Raw genomic sequence first — 14,772 nt, 5'->3', positions numbered from 1 at the left:
CTCAAAACTAGAAGGGAAAGGTGTTTCCCCACATCAATCCAGCTTTGGAGACATTCTGTTAGTGACATATGCCCCTTCCCCCAAAACAACAACGAAGTGTTCTGTGTGCTAACAACACAGCTTAAAAAAAAAAAAAGTAAAACAAAATTATGCATTTTTATAAAACTTGATAAAAAATAGTATTTCAAACTGTACAGTCACCAGAAGTACACAGTTATCAAAAATGCACACACTTCACTTGGCATCTCCAGCACCTTCCACTTTCTGTGCCTGGTCTGTTTTGGCATCTCCATTTTCTGCAGGGTTATTCCCTTCCTTGCCAGCATCAGCTTTTCCCTTTTTCCCTTTGGGTACCTTCTCTCCCTTCTTTGCAGGGGCCTTTTTAGGCTTGGGCTCTGGCTTTGGAGGAGCAAGTTTAGCAGACAACCTCGCGGATCTTCTCTCCTTCACCTTGGCTTTATCTCCTTTAGCATCTCCTTCAGCCTTTCTCTTGGGCATGGTGGCGATGGCGGCAGGACGTCGGCGCTGGGCGTGGGATGCAGTGGCGCGTGGGCTTTGGTCGGTCCGGGGGTCGTAATTGCCTCTTCTTCTTCACACTGCTCCTGTATTTTTAGTTTTCTTATAGTGAATGTAAAGATTTGTGCAATTCATTCATTCAACATATATATAATTATTAGAACTCCCCCTTCCCATCTTCCACCAATAAATGAAACACCTTGTCTTGAATTCAGAGAAGGTGGCCCAGGGCTTTATCAGGCATCATAGAGAATATGGGAGGCCGGGTGCAGTGGCTCACCCCTGTAATCCCGGCACTTTGGGAGGCCAAGGCAGGCGGATCACTTGAGATCAGGAGTTTGAGACCAGCCTGGCCAACATGGTGAAACCTCTTCCCTACTAAAAATACAAAAAGTGATGGTGTGTGTTGGCGCATGCCTGTAATTCCAGCTACCCAGAAGGCTGGGGCTCCATAATTGCTTGAACTTGGGAGGTGCAGGTTGAAGTGAGCTGAGATCTCCCCACTCCACTCCAGCCTGGGCAACAGAGTGAGACTGACTCAAAACAAAACAAAACAAAGAACGAAGAACGTGGGCCTATGCCCCTGTGCCCTGGTCATGTTCTGCCCTTTGTGATCATACCACCTAGGGCACCCATCAACTCTGAAAAGTGTCCTTGTCTCTCAGGTGCACTTATACTGCTCTGATCTATGCAGAGTTCCTACGAGGATCAGAGGCATAATGAATATCATTGTGATTTACAAGGTAGTGCAGTAATAACCACTTTTGTTTTACATTTGTTAATGTACCAATATCCCACTATAAGGCGTCTGGAATCTTCTCTGGTCTGCTGTACATTTGTTCTTATTAACTTGATGGGCATTAAATTAACATGCTTTGGCATGTTCCATCCTTTTCCTGTCATCAGGACCTGGCCATGCACTGATCGAGCAGTGGAATCCTGTAGGCCTGGTTGGAATCATCACTGCATTCAATTTCCCTGTGGCAGTGTATGGCTGGAACAATGCCATCGCCTTGGTCTGTGGAAATGTCTGCCTCTGGTAAGACCTGCTCACTTTCCTATCTAGTAGTGAGTGATAAAAATAGCCATTTCTAGGTACTACTACCTCAACCTCTTGAGTAACTGGGATTATAGGTGTGCATCACCTGCCTTCTTCGATAAAACTTAATTAAAAAAAATTTTTTTTTGAGATGAAGTTTTATTCTTGTCACCCATTGCACTGGAGTGTAATGGCACAATATTAGCTCACTGCAACCTCCACCTCCCAGGTTCAAGCCATTTTCCTGCCTCAGCCTCCTGGGTAGCTGGGATTACAGGTATGCACCACCATGCTTGGCTAATTTTTTGTGTTTTTGTATTTTTAGTAGAAACGGGGTTTCACCATGTTGGCCAGGCTGGTTTCAAACTCCTGACCTCAGGTGATCACATGTCTCGGCCTCCCAAAGTGTTGGGATTATAGGCGTGAGCCACCGCGCCTGGCTAATAAAACTTTGATAGTGAACTCTCAAGTAATTCTAGGCACTTGGTGAGTTTTCCTATTGATGTCTTAAATTTTTCAACTCTACGAAATATTTGATAGTAAAAATGTCTGTATATTATAGATGGCAAACAGTTACTTGTTTTTTGCTTTTGTGTTCTGTGGAAGAAATTAAATAAGAAAAGTCAGGACAATTGTCTTTGGCTCATTTTGCATGCATCTGTTCCACTAATTATTAATTCATTTTAAATGTGTGGTACTCAGTTGAATGTATTCAAAAAGTAACTATAAAATAGGACATATTCGAGAGGACTAATAATTTTGCACCATGTTGTGAAAGGAAATCGTGTTTTCCAGCATTCTAATCCAAAAAGGCTCATTGTATAGTTTTCCTCAGCTCTCTGAGTTTTCCAAGGGAAGTTTAGTTAATGCAGCACATTGGTAGATTTCTGCTTCACTCAGTTCCCATAATTAGCTGAGGTTAACCTAATGATTCCTGTGATCAGTGCAGGAAGCTGATTCAGAATTGCTTGGTGCTATTTTATGTTTATGAAAGTTTTGTTCCATAGGTCTCAAAGACACCAAGCTGAAGGACAGATTTCTGTTTCGGTTACTAGACTCATTTGTCAGTTGTCTAACTGGACAGAGCTTTTTCTCACAAACACTTTTGCTTCTGTTTGATAATAAAAGATATTTATGGTTTCCATCAAATAAGTTTTTTTTTTTTTAACCTTTTTAAGGAAAGGAGCTCCAACAACTTCCCTGATTAGTGTGGCTGTCACAAAGTAAGTATGTGTGGCTTTCTTTTTCCTGAATATGGAGTAATATTGAAAGGGTGATTGATAGGCCCTGACTTTTTAATCTGAGGTCAAAGAATCACATTTATTTAAGCATGGAATTTGGATAACCTCTTTTTCCTGTGCTTGTAATATCATTTATAGAGTGCTTTCAGTGCCATGTCATTTAATTTAAATCTTTGGAAACATGCCAGATATTGACATATTTATTGAACAGACATTATTTTGTCACTTGGAAAATAAAACCATCTTCAGTGGGAAGGAAATATTTTTGCAACTTAGAAGCCATATTTTCTCACTATTCAACAAGTTAATGGTTTTGAGAAGAGATTTTTTTTTTTTTGAGATGGAATCTTGCTCTGTCACCCAGGCTGGAGTTCAGTGGCTCAATCTTGGCTCACTGCAGCGTCTGTCTCCTGGGTTCCAGTGATTCTCCTGCCTCAGCGTCCTGGGTAGCTGGAATCACAGGCGCATACCATCACGCCTGGCTAATTTGTGTACCTTTAGTAGAGATAGAGTTTCATCATGTTGGCCAGGCTGGTCTTGAACTGCTGACCTCAGGTGATCTGCCTGCCTTGGCCTTCCAAAGTGCTGGGATTACAGGCATGAGCCACCGTGCCTGGCTAAGAATAGATTTCTATCCAGCTAATACTTTTATTGCTTTTGCTTAATATAGTGTTAATAAAACTGATTATTATACTTATTTCCTGATTCATCTAACATTAAAATGTTCATCTTTTAATTAAAAAATTATTAGTGTTTTACTTATTTATATTTGAGAACCTGGTAACTCTGATTAAGTCATAAAAGCAATGTGACTGATTTATTATTCTGGAATTTGGAGGATGTATAGTTAGGGTGCCTTCCCATGTAGGATTAGGATATACCTTTGATGTTCCATTGTGTGCATGGTCTGCATTTTGATTTCAGAGTTGTTAGTAGAGAGATTGGGGTGGAGTTTGTGGGTAAGAGGGCTCTGCATATTAGAAGATTATTATTATTTTTGAGACAGAGTCTTGCTCTGTAACCAGGCTGGAGCGCAGTGGTGCGATCTTGGCTCACTACAACCTCTGACTCCCTGATTCAAGTGATACTCCTGCCTCAGTCTCCTGAGTAGCTAGGATTACAGGTGTGAGCCACCACACCCAGCTAATTTTTATATTTGTAGTAAAGATGGGTTTTCACCATGTTGGCCAGGATGGTCTTAATCTCCTGACTTCGTGATCCACCCGCCTTAGCCTCCCAAATCCTCCCTGGGATTACAGGCGTGAGCCACCGCTCCCGGCCTAGAAGATTGTTTAGAATAGTGCCTTAGGAATTGGAAAATGGGCTGGAAAAGAGCAAGGGTAGTATGTATTAATTTTTTAATTTTTATTTTGAGACACAGTCTCTGTCACCCAGGCTGGAGTGCAGTGGGACCATCTCAGCTTACTGTAGCTTCTTACTCCTGGGTTCAAGAGATTCTTGTGCCTCAGCCTACTGAGTAGCTGGGGTTACAGGCGTGTGCCACCACTCCTGGCTAATTTTTTTTTTTTAAGACAGAGTCTTGCTCTGTCGCCCAGGCTGGAATGCAGTGGCACAATCTCAGCTCACTCCAACCTCTGCCTCCCAGTTCAAGCGATTCTCCTGCCTCAACCTCCCGAGTAGCTGGGATTACAGGTGCATGCTACCATACCTGGCTAACTTTTATAGACATGGGTTTTCACCATGTTGTCCATCCTGGTCTTGAACTACTGGCCTCAAGTCATCTGCCTTCCTTGGCCTTCCACAGTGCCGGGATTACAGGCATGAGTCACTGCCGGGTCCTAAAAATAAACATTTGTTTTTTGAAAAAAGTAGAATAATTAATGTGGAAGTAGTAAAATTGACTTAAAAATTGTTAGGAAGTAGCTGGCTAAAATATTGTTCATTGTGTTACTAGTTTTGCTTTAAGCCTTTTTTTTTTTTTTTTTTGCTTTAAATGGTTTGAAACTTTCATGTAGGAGTTTAATATATGCTGGTTGAGAGTTTTCACAGCATTGAAAATGTTATCTGCTTTTGTAATGGAAGGTAATAAATAAATGATGCCAAATTTTGCTGGAATTAACCAAGAGTGATGCAGTGCCACGAGGAGGTCTTCTTAAATTCAACTCAATGTTCAGATTCCTAAGATGACCACAGCCCACATGTGGTTCCTCTGTGTATTCAGAAGGATGTAGGACAGGAACATAGCTTGTGAGGGGTATGGTATCAGGTATTCCTCTTCAATCAGTGTTCTTTTCACAGTCACACAGGTACAAGGAAGTGAGAGCCACATCGGACAGGTATAGGGTTACGCTGGCTTAAAGCCTAATGCCCCACAGAAACCGGAATCTCTTGAAACAATTGTAGCTTTCTGGGGCCACGGCGACATGCAGTTACAAGTGTCACTGCACTCAGGAAAAGCCAAAAAGCATGGTATTCTCTTTAATAGCTCACTGATAGTTATCCCAGTTCAGATGCAAGTGACCAGGCAAGGGTCATTTTGACCATAGTCCAGTTGTCTAAGAAACATTGATGGCACCCTGACACTTAATCATGTAACTTGGGTAACAGAGCTAGAGTTTAACTTAAAGTTAGATTCTCACACCTTAGGGACAGGGGCTTGTTAACCTTTACCCATAGGCACAAAACAAAAGCCTTGCCCTTAGAGTGTACAGCCTACTCGTGCAGACAATACTCGTGCACCCGAAGTCTCTGGAAAGAATTGTGCAGCCTGAAACCTGGTCTTGAACCTAAGAGCTGCAGTCCAGGATCCTTGATTGGATCCTGGATTGGAGGGAAGAAAGAAAACAACTATAAAGGGTATTTTGGGGGAACTTACTCTAGCTGTGATAATGGTATCTTTTCTATGAGAGTGAGTATGGGATTTGGGTCTTTTTGAAATTTAAACAAATTGGAAAGTAGCCAGTAAGTTGAGATGATTGGTGAAAAGAACCTTTGCTCTATTTGTCCTCTGGAAACTCAAAATGAATGGAATTCTATTTCAGAGAAACCAGAATTATTTTAGTCTTTTTTTTTTTTTTTTTTTTTACAACTCAAAATCAGATTTAAGTAGCATGTAACTGTATTTCTTATTTTAACAGAGGAACAAACTCTGCTTGTCCACAGTTCTTTAGCCTGTAGGGTACTGATGTTTTCTGACCGATGTGGTTTGGTGGGAACTATCCCCAAGCTCCTTCAAGGTTCTGCGTGGTGGCCCCAGCTCCCTCTTTTGTGTCTGTGGATTAACTTTAGGTTTTGGGGATCCTTTCCCCTTTCCCAGTTTGTGCTTTACAACTTCTCTAACTCTGCTTTGCAGAGATGTGTTTAAACATGTTTGCTGGTGGGGACTACCTCTAATTTCCTTTATTGTTTTCATTTCCTTTTTTTTTTTGTTCTATTTTTGTAATCTTTTTCATTTCCTTTTTATTTTCCCTTTTAATCATCGTTTTAATAGATTTGTGAAAGACCAAAAAAAAAAAAAAAAAAGGCCCAGTGATGATGAATCTGCTGTCTTGAACCAGATATTTCCTCATAGTTTGGCAGAAAATACTTGAAAACAATGATAAGTTGAGCTACCTGAAAAATGCTTTTTGTCTTCTATTTATGTTTTATGTTTTTTCCTTCTTCTCAAGATTTTTTTTTTTTTTTTTTTTTTGAGATGGAATCTTGCTCTGTCTCCCAGGTTGGAGTGCAGTGGCATGATCTTGGTTCACTGCAGCCTCCAACTCCTTGTAACCTTCGCCTCCTGGGTTCAAGCAATTCTCCTATCTTAGCCTCCTGAGTAGGTGGGATTACAGGCTCCCACCATCATGCCCAGTTGATTTTTATACTTTTAGTAGAGATGGGGTTTTACCATGTTGGCCAGGCTGGTCTTGAACTCCTGAGCTCAAGTGATCCACCTGCCTCGGCTTCCCAAAGGACTGGGATTACAGGCATGAGCCACCACACCTGGCCTCAAGATTCTTTTAGGACAAAAAAAAGAATTCTAATAGATTTTTAAAACGTCATTTTCAATATGTGAGGAGAAATCCAGGTCTGAATGTTTGAGGGCAGAGTCTGGTATAAGAGGATTCTTAATGTTAGAAGGCCATTTAGGAACAGTGACTTAGAAATTGAAAAGGTGGCTGAAAAAGCAAGAGAGTAGTATGTTTGAGGGATGTGAGAGAAAGTTGAAAAAAGGAGAGTCAAGTGGTGGGAATTTATTCTTGTTTTTTAAAAAAATGACTTAAGAAATCAAATTATTGTTTCAATAATTGTTTTTCCTTTCTAGGATAATAGCCAAGGTTCTGGAGGACAACAAGCTGCCTGGTGCAATTTGTTCCTTGACTTGTGGTGGAGCAGATATTGGGTAGGTTACTAGGCTGAGAGCATCCTTCTGTTGAAGGACCTCAGGTTGACCAACGAGAATCATCTTTACTAGAATAAGAAACTCACTATAACCAAGGAGATGAGAATGGTTTTTTGAAATCATTATTATTAAGGAGTTTGTTGGGTTCTTATTTTATGAATACCTAAGCTCTGTTGGAGGATGAATAAGAATTGTCATTTTAATTGCCCAGAGCTACTATTTGTAAGGTGTTTATATCCTGAAATAACAAACTGCTGTAATGGTTAGCAGCCTGTGACTTCCTGACACTTGGTTTATCAAGGTGTTTACTCACAAAGAAAGCTATGGAATTGAAGTCTGGGGTCTCACTGCCCGCCAAGAACCTAGCCTACTGTCTGAGTCTCTCAGCTGACCAAAAAAGGGAACCCTAGGAACACAGCTTCTTTTTAATAAATTTTTTTTCCTTTTTAATTGCCATATAATTCACAATTTACATACCATAAAATTCTCTTTTAAAGTGTACAATATAGTGATTTTTAGAATATACAGAGTATTGCACTGCTGTCACCGTTATCTTATTCCAGAACATTTTGATCAGCCTAGAAAGAAATTCCATATCCATTGGCCATCTCTTCCCATTCCCCCTACGCTCGTGCCCTGACAGCTACTAAAGACTTTTCTGTCTGTATGGATTTGCCTATTTGAGACACTTTGTATAAATGTAGTCATACAATATGCAGCCTTTTATGTCTTGCTGCTTTTACTTGGCATGATGTTAAGATGACACGGACTATAATTGCGCTGAACAGGGATGAAAGCTGAGGTTGTTCTTACCAGCTTAGACTTTCATTAGGTGAGTTTTCTAGGAGTCAAGTCTTACAACCCATACTGGTGTGGCTAAAGCGTTGGTCTCTTCTTCCAACACTTTTAACGTACTATTGTACTTCCTGGCAGTCTCAAAAAGGAGCAATACATTACTCTGTTTTTCATATTGATGAGAAAATTTTAGAAAATACAACTCTTACATGTACAATGCAGAGTGAAATATTATCTAAGTGTCATTTAAAACATGAGTCTTTCAGCCTTTGACTGTATTCTTGCATTCTGGGAGTCTAGTCCTTCATGTTGACCTTGCAATTGCTCAGATAATTATGGTAGTATGTACAGGAGCATGTTAAGTAGCAGTCACTTTGAGTATTAGTGCTCATGCTTGCTGGGTTGAACCTGGGAAGACTGACCTAGGTAATTGAGCCAAGCTGTCCAGCCCTACATTAGACTGATACTGTGGCTGCCCTACTTGGCTCACATTGGACCCTTTGAAGCACTGAACTTGGAACAAAGAGGATCAAATCAATAGTGTCTGATCTGCGTTCTTTAGAAGCAACTGGAAATCCTAGCATAGCCTTTATAAGTCAGCTTCCATGAGGAATACTTTAAGATAGAAGTCCCCAACCTTTCTGGCACCAGGGACTGGGACTGGTTTTGTGGAAGACAATTTTTCCATGGCTTACAGCAAGGGGATGGTTTTAGGATGAAATCATCCCACCTTAGATCATCAGGCATTAGTTAGATTCTCATCAGGAGCATGCAATCCAGATCCCTTGCATGTGCAGTTAACAATAGGGTTCACCCTCCTATGAAAATGTAATGCTGCTGCTGATCTGACAGGAGGTGGAGCTCAGGCAGTAATGCTTACTGGCCCACCTACTTGCTCACCTCCTGCTGTGCAGCCTGGTTCCTAATAGGCCACAGACTGGTACTGGTTGGCGTCCTGGGGCTTGGGGATCCCCTGCTTTAGGATATTTCCCTACAGGCTTTTAAGTCTTAATTTTTAATTTAATTTTATTATCTTTTTTTTGAGACATAGTTTCACTCTTGTTGCCCAGGCTGGAGTGCAATGGCACAATCTTGGCTCGCTGCAACCTCTACCTTCCGGCTTCAAGCGATTCTCCTGCTTCAGCCTCCCAAGTAGCTGGGACTGCAGGCACCTGCCCCCATACCCGGCTAATTTTTTATATTTAGTAGAGATGGGGTTTCACCATTTTGGTGAGTCTGGTCTTGAACTCCTGACCTCAGGTGATCCACCTGCCTTGGCTTCCCCAAGTGCTGGGATTGCAGGCATGAGCCACTGCGCCTGGCCAAGTTTTAATTTTTAATTATTTATTTATTTTATTTTTTTGAGACAGGGTCTCTTGTCACCTAGGCTGGGGTACAGTGGCACAATCTAGACTCACTGCAACCTCTGCCTCCTAGGTTCAAGCGATCCTCCCATCTCAGACTCCAAGTAGCCTCCCGAGTAGCTGGGAGTACAGGCGCATGCCACCACACCTGGCTAATTTTAGTATTTTTTGTAGAGACGAGGTTTTACCATGTTGCCCAGGCTCGTCCTGCCCAAGTTTTAGTTCTTAAAAGAATTATAGAGCAGTTAAAAGTCTGTAAAACTGGAATGCTCAGCAAAGAAATGCTAAGATCATAACAGGAAAGACTTTCTTCCCTAACAGCTTCCTCTAGGTGATTTCTATTCAAATGCTCACAGCAGGTTAGCGTGTTCTGCCTTACTTTTGAAAAACTTTTTGTCCCTTTTCATTGAAGACCTTCCATTGCTCCCCTGGGATAGACTTTCCTTTAGCTTTGAGGGACTGCTTTTCCAAGGGAACTTCAGTGCTGGGTACCATTTGTTGCCATTCCTGGGTTCTCTGCTTGGGTGACTGACCATGTCTGTTCCCCTGCAGCACAGCAATGGCCAAAGATGAACGAGTGAACCTGCTGTCCTTCACTGGGAGCACTCAGGTGGGAAAACAGGTGGCCCTGATGGTGCAGGAGAGGTTTGGTAAGTGTTGGTTTTCTAATAAGGATTTTAATTCTCTCAAATAGGGAGGTGAAATCTAAAAGTTGAGTTTTTCTTTTCCCCTCAACCTTTTCCATGGAGACAGTGGTCATGTTTATTTGAATGTCTAAGTAAAAGAAAGGGGTACAGTTATTAGCAGTTGAATGTTAGGGAGGTCCTAAATTTAAATATTAAAACTTATGAAAAGAAATCATTTTCTCTTTTAATGGGTATAGTAAAATATTTATCAAATTCTACTAGTCCTGTTTGGCAAATTAAAGAAGAAAAATGTCATCATTTAAATAGGAGCACTGAATACAGAACTTAGAGTGAGTATGGAATAAAAGGCTTAAATCCACTCTTCTCATGGATACTTCATGGATACATGGTTGAAAAAGGCTGTATAGACATAGCTTTGTATACTGTACTGTGCTTTATGGATGATTTCCAAAGTTTTCAAGGATAATATTGGCTATGAATTTTTGGCTGTTAGGCTGAATTTTAGACTTTAACCCCAGCATAAGACGAGACTTGACTAGTTAATCTGTCAGCCATTTAACTATGTAGGCATTGCCAACATAGATTTTTGTATATCAATCTTGTGTTCTACAACCTTGCTGACCTAATAAAAAAGGTCAGCAAGGTTGTAGAACACAAGATTGATATACAAAAATCAATTGTATTTCTATGCATTAACAATGAACAATCCAAAAAATGAAATTCAGAAAACAATTCAATTTATAGTAACATCAAAAGGAATAAAATACTTAGGAATACATTTAACAAAAGAAGTGTAAGTCTGTTGCACAGAGCACTACAAATCATCATCAAAACAAATTAAAGATGACCTAAATAAATGAATAGATACTCCCTTTTCATTTTTTAGAAGATTTAATATTGTTAAGATAATCAATATGGCCCATGTGATCTACAGATTCAATGCAAGTCCTGTAAAAATCCCAGGTTTTTGTTTTGTGACAATTGACAAGCTAATCCTAAAATTCATATGATAATGCAAAGGACCCTAAAAAGCCAAAACAATCTTGAAAAAGAAAAAAATGGAAGGATTCTCACTTCTCAGTTAAAAAATTTACTGCAAAAATATGGTAATCAAGACTATGTGGCACCAGCTTAAGGGTCGACATAAAGATCAATGGAGTAGAATTGAAAGTCCAGAAATAAGCCCTTGCATTTATGGTCACTTGTGTCAAGGGTGACAAGATACTTCAATGGAGAAAGAGTAGACTTTTCAACATGAAATATCATGCAGACTTTTAAAATTTTTATTTTATTAATTTTTATTTATTTATTTTTCTGAGACAGGGTCTGACTCTGCTGCCCAGGCTGGGGTTTAGTGGCATGATCATGGCTTACTACAACCTCAACCTCCTGGGCTCAAGCAGTTCCCCCACCTCAGCCTCCCAAGTAGCTGGACCACCATGCCCAGCTCATTCTTGTACTTTTTTTTGGCAGAGACAGGGTCTTGCCATGTTGCCCATGCTGGGCTCAAACTCCTGGACTCAGATCCTCCCACCTTGGCCTCCCAAAGTGCTAGGATTGCAGGCATGAGCCACCATGCCCTTATTATGCAGCCTCAAAAAAAAAATCCTATTACATGCTACAAGATGGTTGTACCTTGTACACATTATGGTAAGTGAAATAAGGTAGTCCCTAAAGGATGAGTATTTATGACTCCACTCATATGAAAGATTTCAAAATCAATGAAATAGAGAGCAGAGTGGCTACTAAGGGCTGGGTGTAGGAGAAGGAGGGATTAGTGTTTATAGGGTATGGAGTTTCAGTTTTGCAAAATGAAAAAATTCTAAATATAGACTGTACAATAATGTGAATGTACTTGACACTACTGAACTATGTACCATCTTAACCATTTTTAAGTAAATTTTATATTGTGTGGATTTCCCCCCACAATTAAAAAGAGAGAAAGAAAGAAACCTATGGCCCATAAGGCCACCACAGAAATCCCTCCTTACAATTTGATAGTGTCTTCCATTCTTTTCTCTGGGCATTTATATTTAGTTGAGATTATATTCTTTCCATTTTATTTTATTTTCTGATGTCTTAATACCTTTCCCCTAAGTTATTAAGAGTCATGAAAAGAAAAATTACTCTGTAGTATTCCATCATGATGACCAAATTTTATTTAGCTGTTTCTCCAGTGTTGAATATATTTGTTGATTATCTACTTAGGTCAGGACTCTTGATAGACATTATCAACCTATGTTCTAGAAAAGTTATATAGCAGGCCATGAACACCAGTCTTTTTTTTTTTTTGAGACAGTCTTACTCTGTCACTCAGGCTGGAGTGCAGTGGTGCAATCTCTGCTCACTGCAAGCTCTGCCTCCTGGGTTCAAGTGATTCTCCTGCCTCAACTTCCCAAGTAGCTGGGACCACAGGTGTGCACCACCATGCCCAACTCATTTTTGTGTTTTTAGTAGAGATGGGGTTTCACCATGTTGGCCAGGCTGGTCTCGAACTCCTTACCTCTGGCAATTTGCCTGCCTCAGCCTCCCAAAGTGCTGGGATTACAGGCATGAGCCACCATGCCTGGCCTTAGACATATGTTTATTACTGATCTTTTGATCATAAATTTCCTTAAGTGCACTTTAAAATCAGCTTCCATGTAAATAACTTTTATTCATTTGTGATATCAGGAGCATATGTGACAAAAGGAGAGTATGTTCTCATTTTCATTGCTCTGAAACAGGTAAGCATCAAGTGAATATATATATATATATATATTTTTTTTTTTTTTTTTTTTTTTTTTTTTGAGACGGAGTCTTGCTCTGTTGCCTAGGCTGGAGGGCAGTGGCATGATCTTGGTTCACTGCAACCTCCGCCTCCTGGGTTCAAGCGATTCTTCTGCCTCAGCCTCCTGAGTAGCTGGGACTACAGGTGTGTACCACCATGCCTGGCTAATTTTTGTATTTTTAGTAGAGATGGGGTTTCACCTTATTGGCCAGGCTGGTCTCAAACTCCTGACCTCATGATCCACCCACCTCGGCCTCCCAAAGTGCTAGTATTACAGGCATGAGCCACCGTGCCTGGCCTCAAGTGAATATTAATTATGAAGACATGTGGCTGTTATTACCAAAAACCAGCAAATGCTACACCAACTCTAGTCTCTGCTGCAATCATTGAATTAATGACAGCTTGCTGGCTACAACATAGCACTATGCTAGGTGTAAAGAAGAAAAGGAAGGAAACAGAAGATTTTATGCCTGATGTCTGCTTCTCCTGCCTGGCTGCAAGTGATGTTTGGCAGAAGAGGAGGGATCTATACTTTCTACATCTCTCCAGTTCTCTATCAGGTGCTCTCTAACTACACTCCTAACCACCAACTCTTCCAAGAAAAATACCTATAACTTAAGACAGGTAGATATATTTTAAAAATTATAATTCTACCTCTACTACTTAGCCAAGAACTAACTACTGCCTTGAGTAAGGAAAGGGGAGAAAACAGAGAAGATGAAATCTGCTAGGGACTAATGATATTGAGAATCTCTTCATGTGCTAATTGGCCATTTAAGATGTCTATTCAGATCCAGAGCCCATTTTTCATTGGGTTGTCTTTTATATTCTTACATTTTAAGAGTTCTTTGTATATTCCATATACAAGTTCCTTATCAAATGACTTCCAAACATTTTCTGCCATTCTGTAGGTTGTTTTCACTTTTTCCTGATGTCCTTTGAAGCAAAAAGGCTCTAATTTTGATAAAATCTAATTTGCCTTTTAATTGTTGTTGCTTATGCTTTAGTTGTTGTTTCTAAGAAACCCTCGCCTAATCCAAAGTCATGAAAACTTATTCCTATGTTTTCTTCTAAGGGTTTTATAGTTTTAGCTCTTATATTTAGGTCTTTGATACATTTTTAGTATCAAAGACTTCACACTCGTGTGTGTCCCTTAAGAGTCCTGACCTAAATAGATAATCAACAAATATATTCAACACTGGAGAAAGAACTAAATAAAATTTGGTATGTCATTATGATGGAATACTATGGAGTGATTTTTCTTTTCATAACTTAAGGGAAAGGTGTAAGACATCAGAAAATAAAGGAAAATGAAATAATATAATCTCAACTAAATATAAATGCACAGAGAAAAGATTGGAAGACACCATCAAATTGTAAGAGGGATTTTTGTCGTGGCCTTATGGGCCATAGGTTTCCTGCCTGTTCCCTCCCTTCCTCCCTCCCTCCCTCCCTGCTTCCCTCCCTCCCTCCCTTCCTTACTTCTTCCCTTCCTTCCTCCTCCTCCTCTTCCTTCTCCTCCTTTTTCTTCTTCCTCCCTCTCTCTCCTTCCTTCCTTCTGTCCACCCTTCTTTCCTTCCCTCTTTCCTTCCCTCCCTTCATCCCTCTTTCCTTCCTTCCTTCCTTCCTTCCTCTCTCTCTTATTGTGAGAAGTCCACAAACATAAAATTTACTTAAAAATGGTTAAGATGGTACATAGTTCAGTAGTGTCAAGTACATTCACATTATTGTACAGCCTATCTTTAGAACTTTTTCATCTTGCAAAACTGAAACTCCATACCCTATAAACACTAATCCCTTCTTCCCCTATACCCAGCCCTTGGTAGCTACCCCTCTCTCCATTTCATTGATTTTGACATCTTTCATATGAGTGGAATCATAAGTATTCATCCTTTAGGATGACTACCTTATTTCACTTACCATAATGTGTACAAGGTACAACCATCTTGTAGCATGTAATAGGATTTCATTTTTAAGGCTATATAATAAGCCGGGCATGGTGGCTCATGCCTGTAATCCTAGCACTTTGGGAGGCCAAGGTGGGAGGATCTGAGT

The 14,772-nt window shown here is 40.2% G+C and overlaps 2 protein-coding genes across 2 annotated transcripts in view; one reads left to right on the top strand and one right to left on the bottom strand.

Moving 5' to 3' along the window:
• The window catches only part of ALDH7A1 (aldehyde dehydrogenase 7 family member A1), a 56,007-nt gene that overhangs the window by 18,883 nt on the left and 22,352 nt on the right, over window positions 1–14,772 (top strand). The window contains exons 6-9 of the mRNA XM_064366276.1: window positions 1,423–1,555; window positions 2,734–2,778; window positions 7,064–7,141; window positions 9,853–9,950. Of these exons, the coding sequence (XP_064222346.1) occupies window positions 1,423–1,555; window positions 2,734–2,778; window positions 7,064–7,141; window positions 9,853–9,950 (354 nt within the window). The remainder of the gene's footprint in view (window positions 1–1,422; window positions 1,556–2,733; window positions 2,779–7,063; window positions 7,142–9,852; window positions 9,951–14,772) is intronic.
• Window positions 86–498, bottom strand: LOC110567051 (non-histone chromosomal protein HMG-17-like). The gene has a single exon (XM_064366232.1). It carries the CDS (start codon window positions 496–498, stop codon window positions 235–237), a length of 264 nt encoding a protein of 87 aa, XP_064222302.1. The 3' UTR covers window positions 86–234.

Source organism: Aotus nancymaae, unplaced genomic scaffold, assembly GCF_030222135.1.
Source record: "Aotus nancymaae isolate 86718 unplaced genomic scaffold, 86718_ANA_hifiasm-v0.15.2.pri h1tg000064l_1, whole genome shotgun sequence".
Classification (NCBI taxonomy): domain Eukaryota; kingdom Metazoa; phylum Chordata; class Mammalia; order Primates; family Aotidae; genus Aotus; species Aotus nancymaae.
Note: the sequence above shows the minus strand (reverse complement) of the source record. Positions and strands in the feature narration are given on the sequence as shown.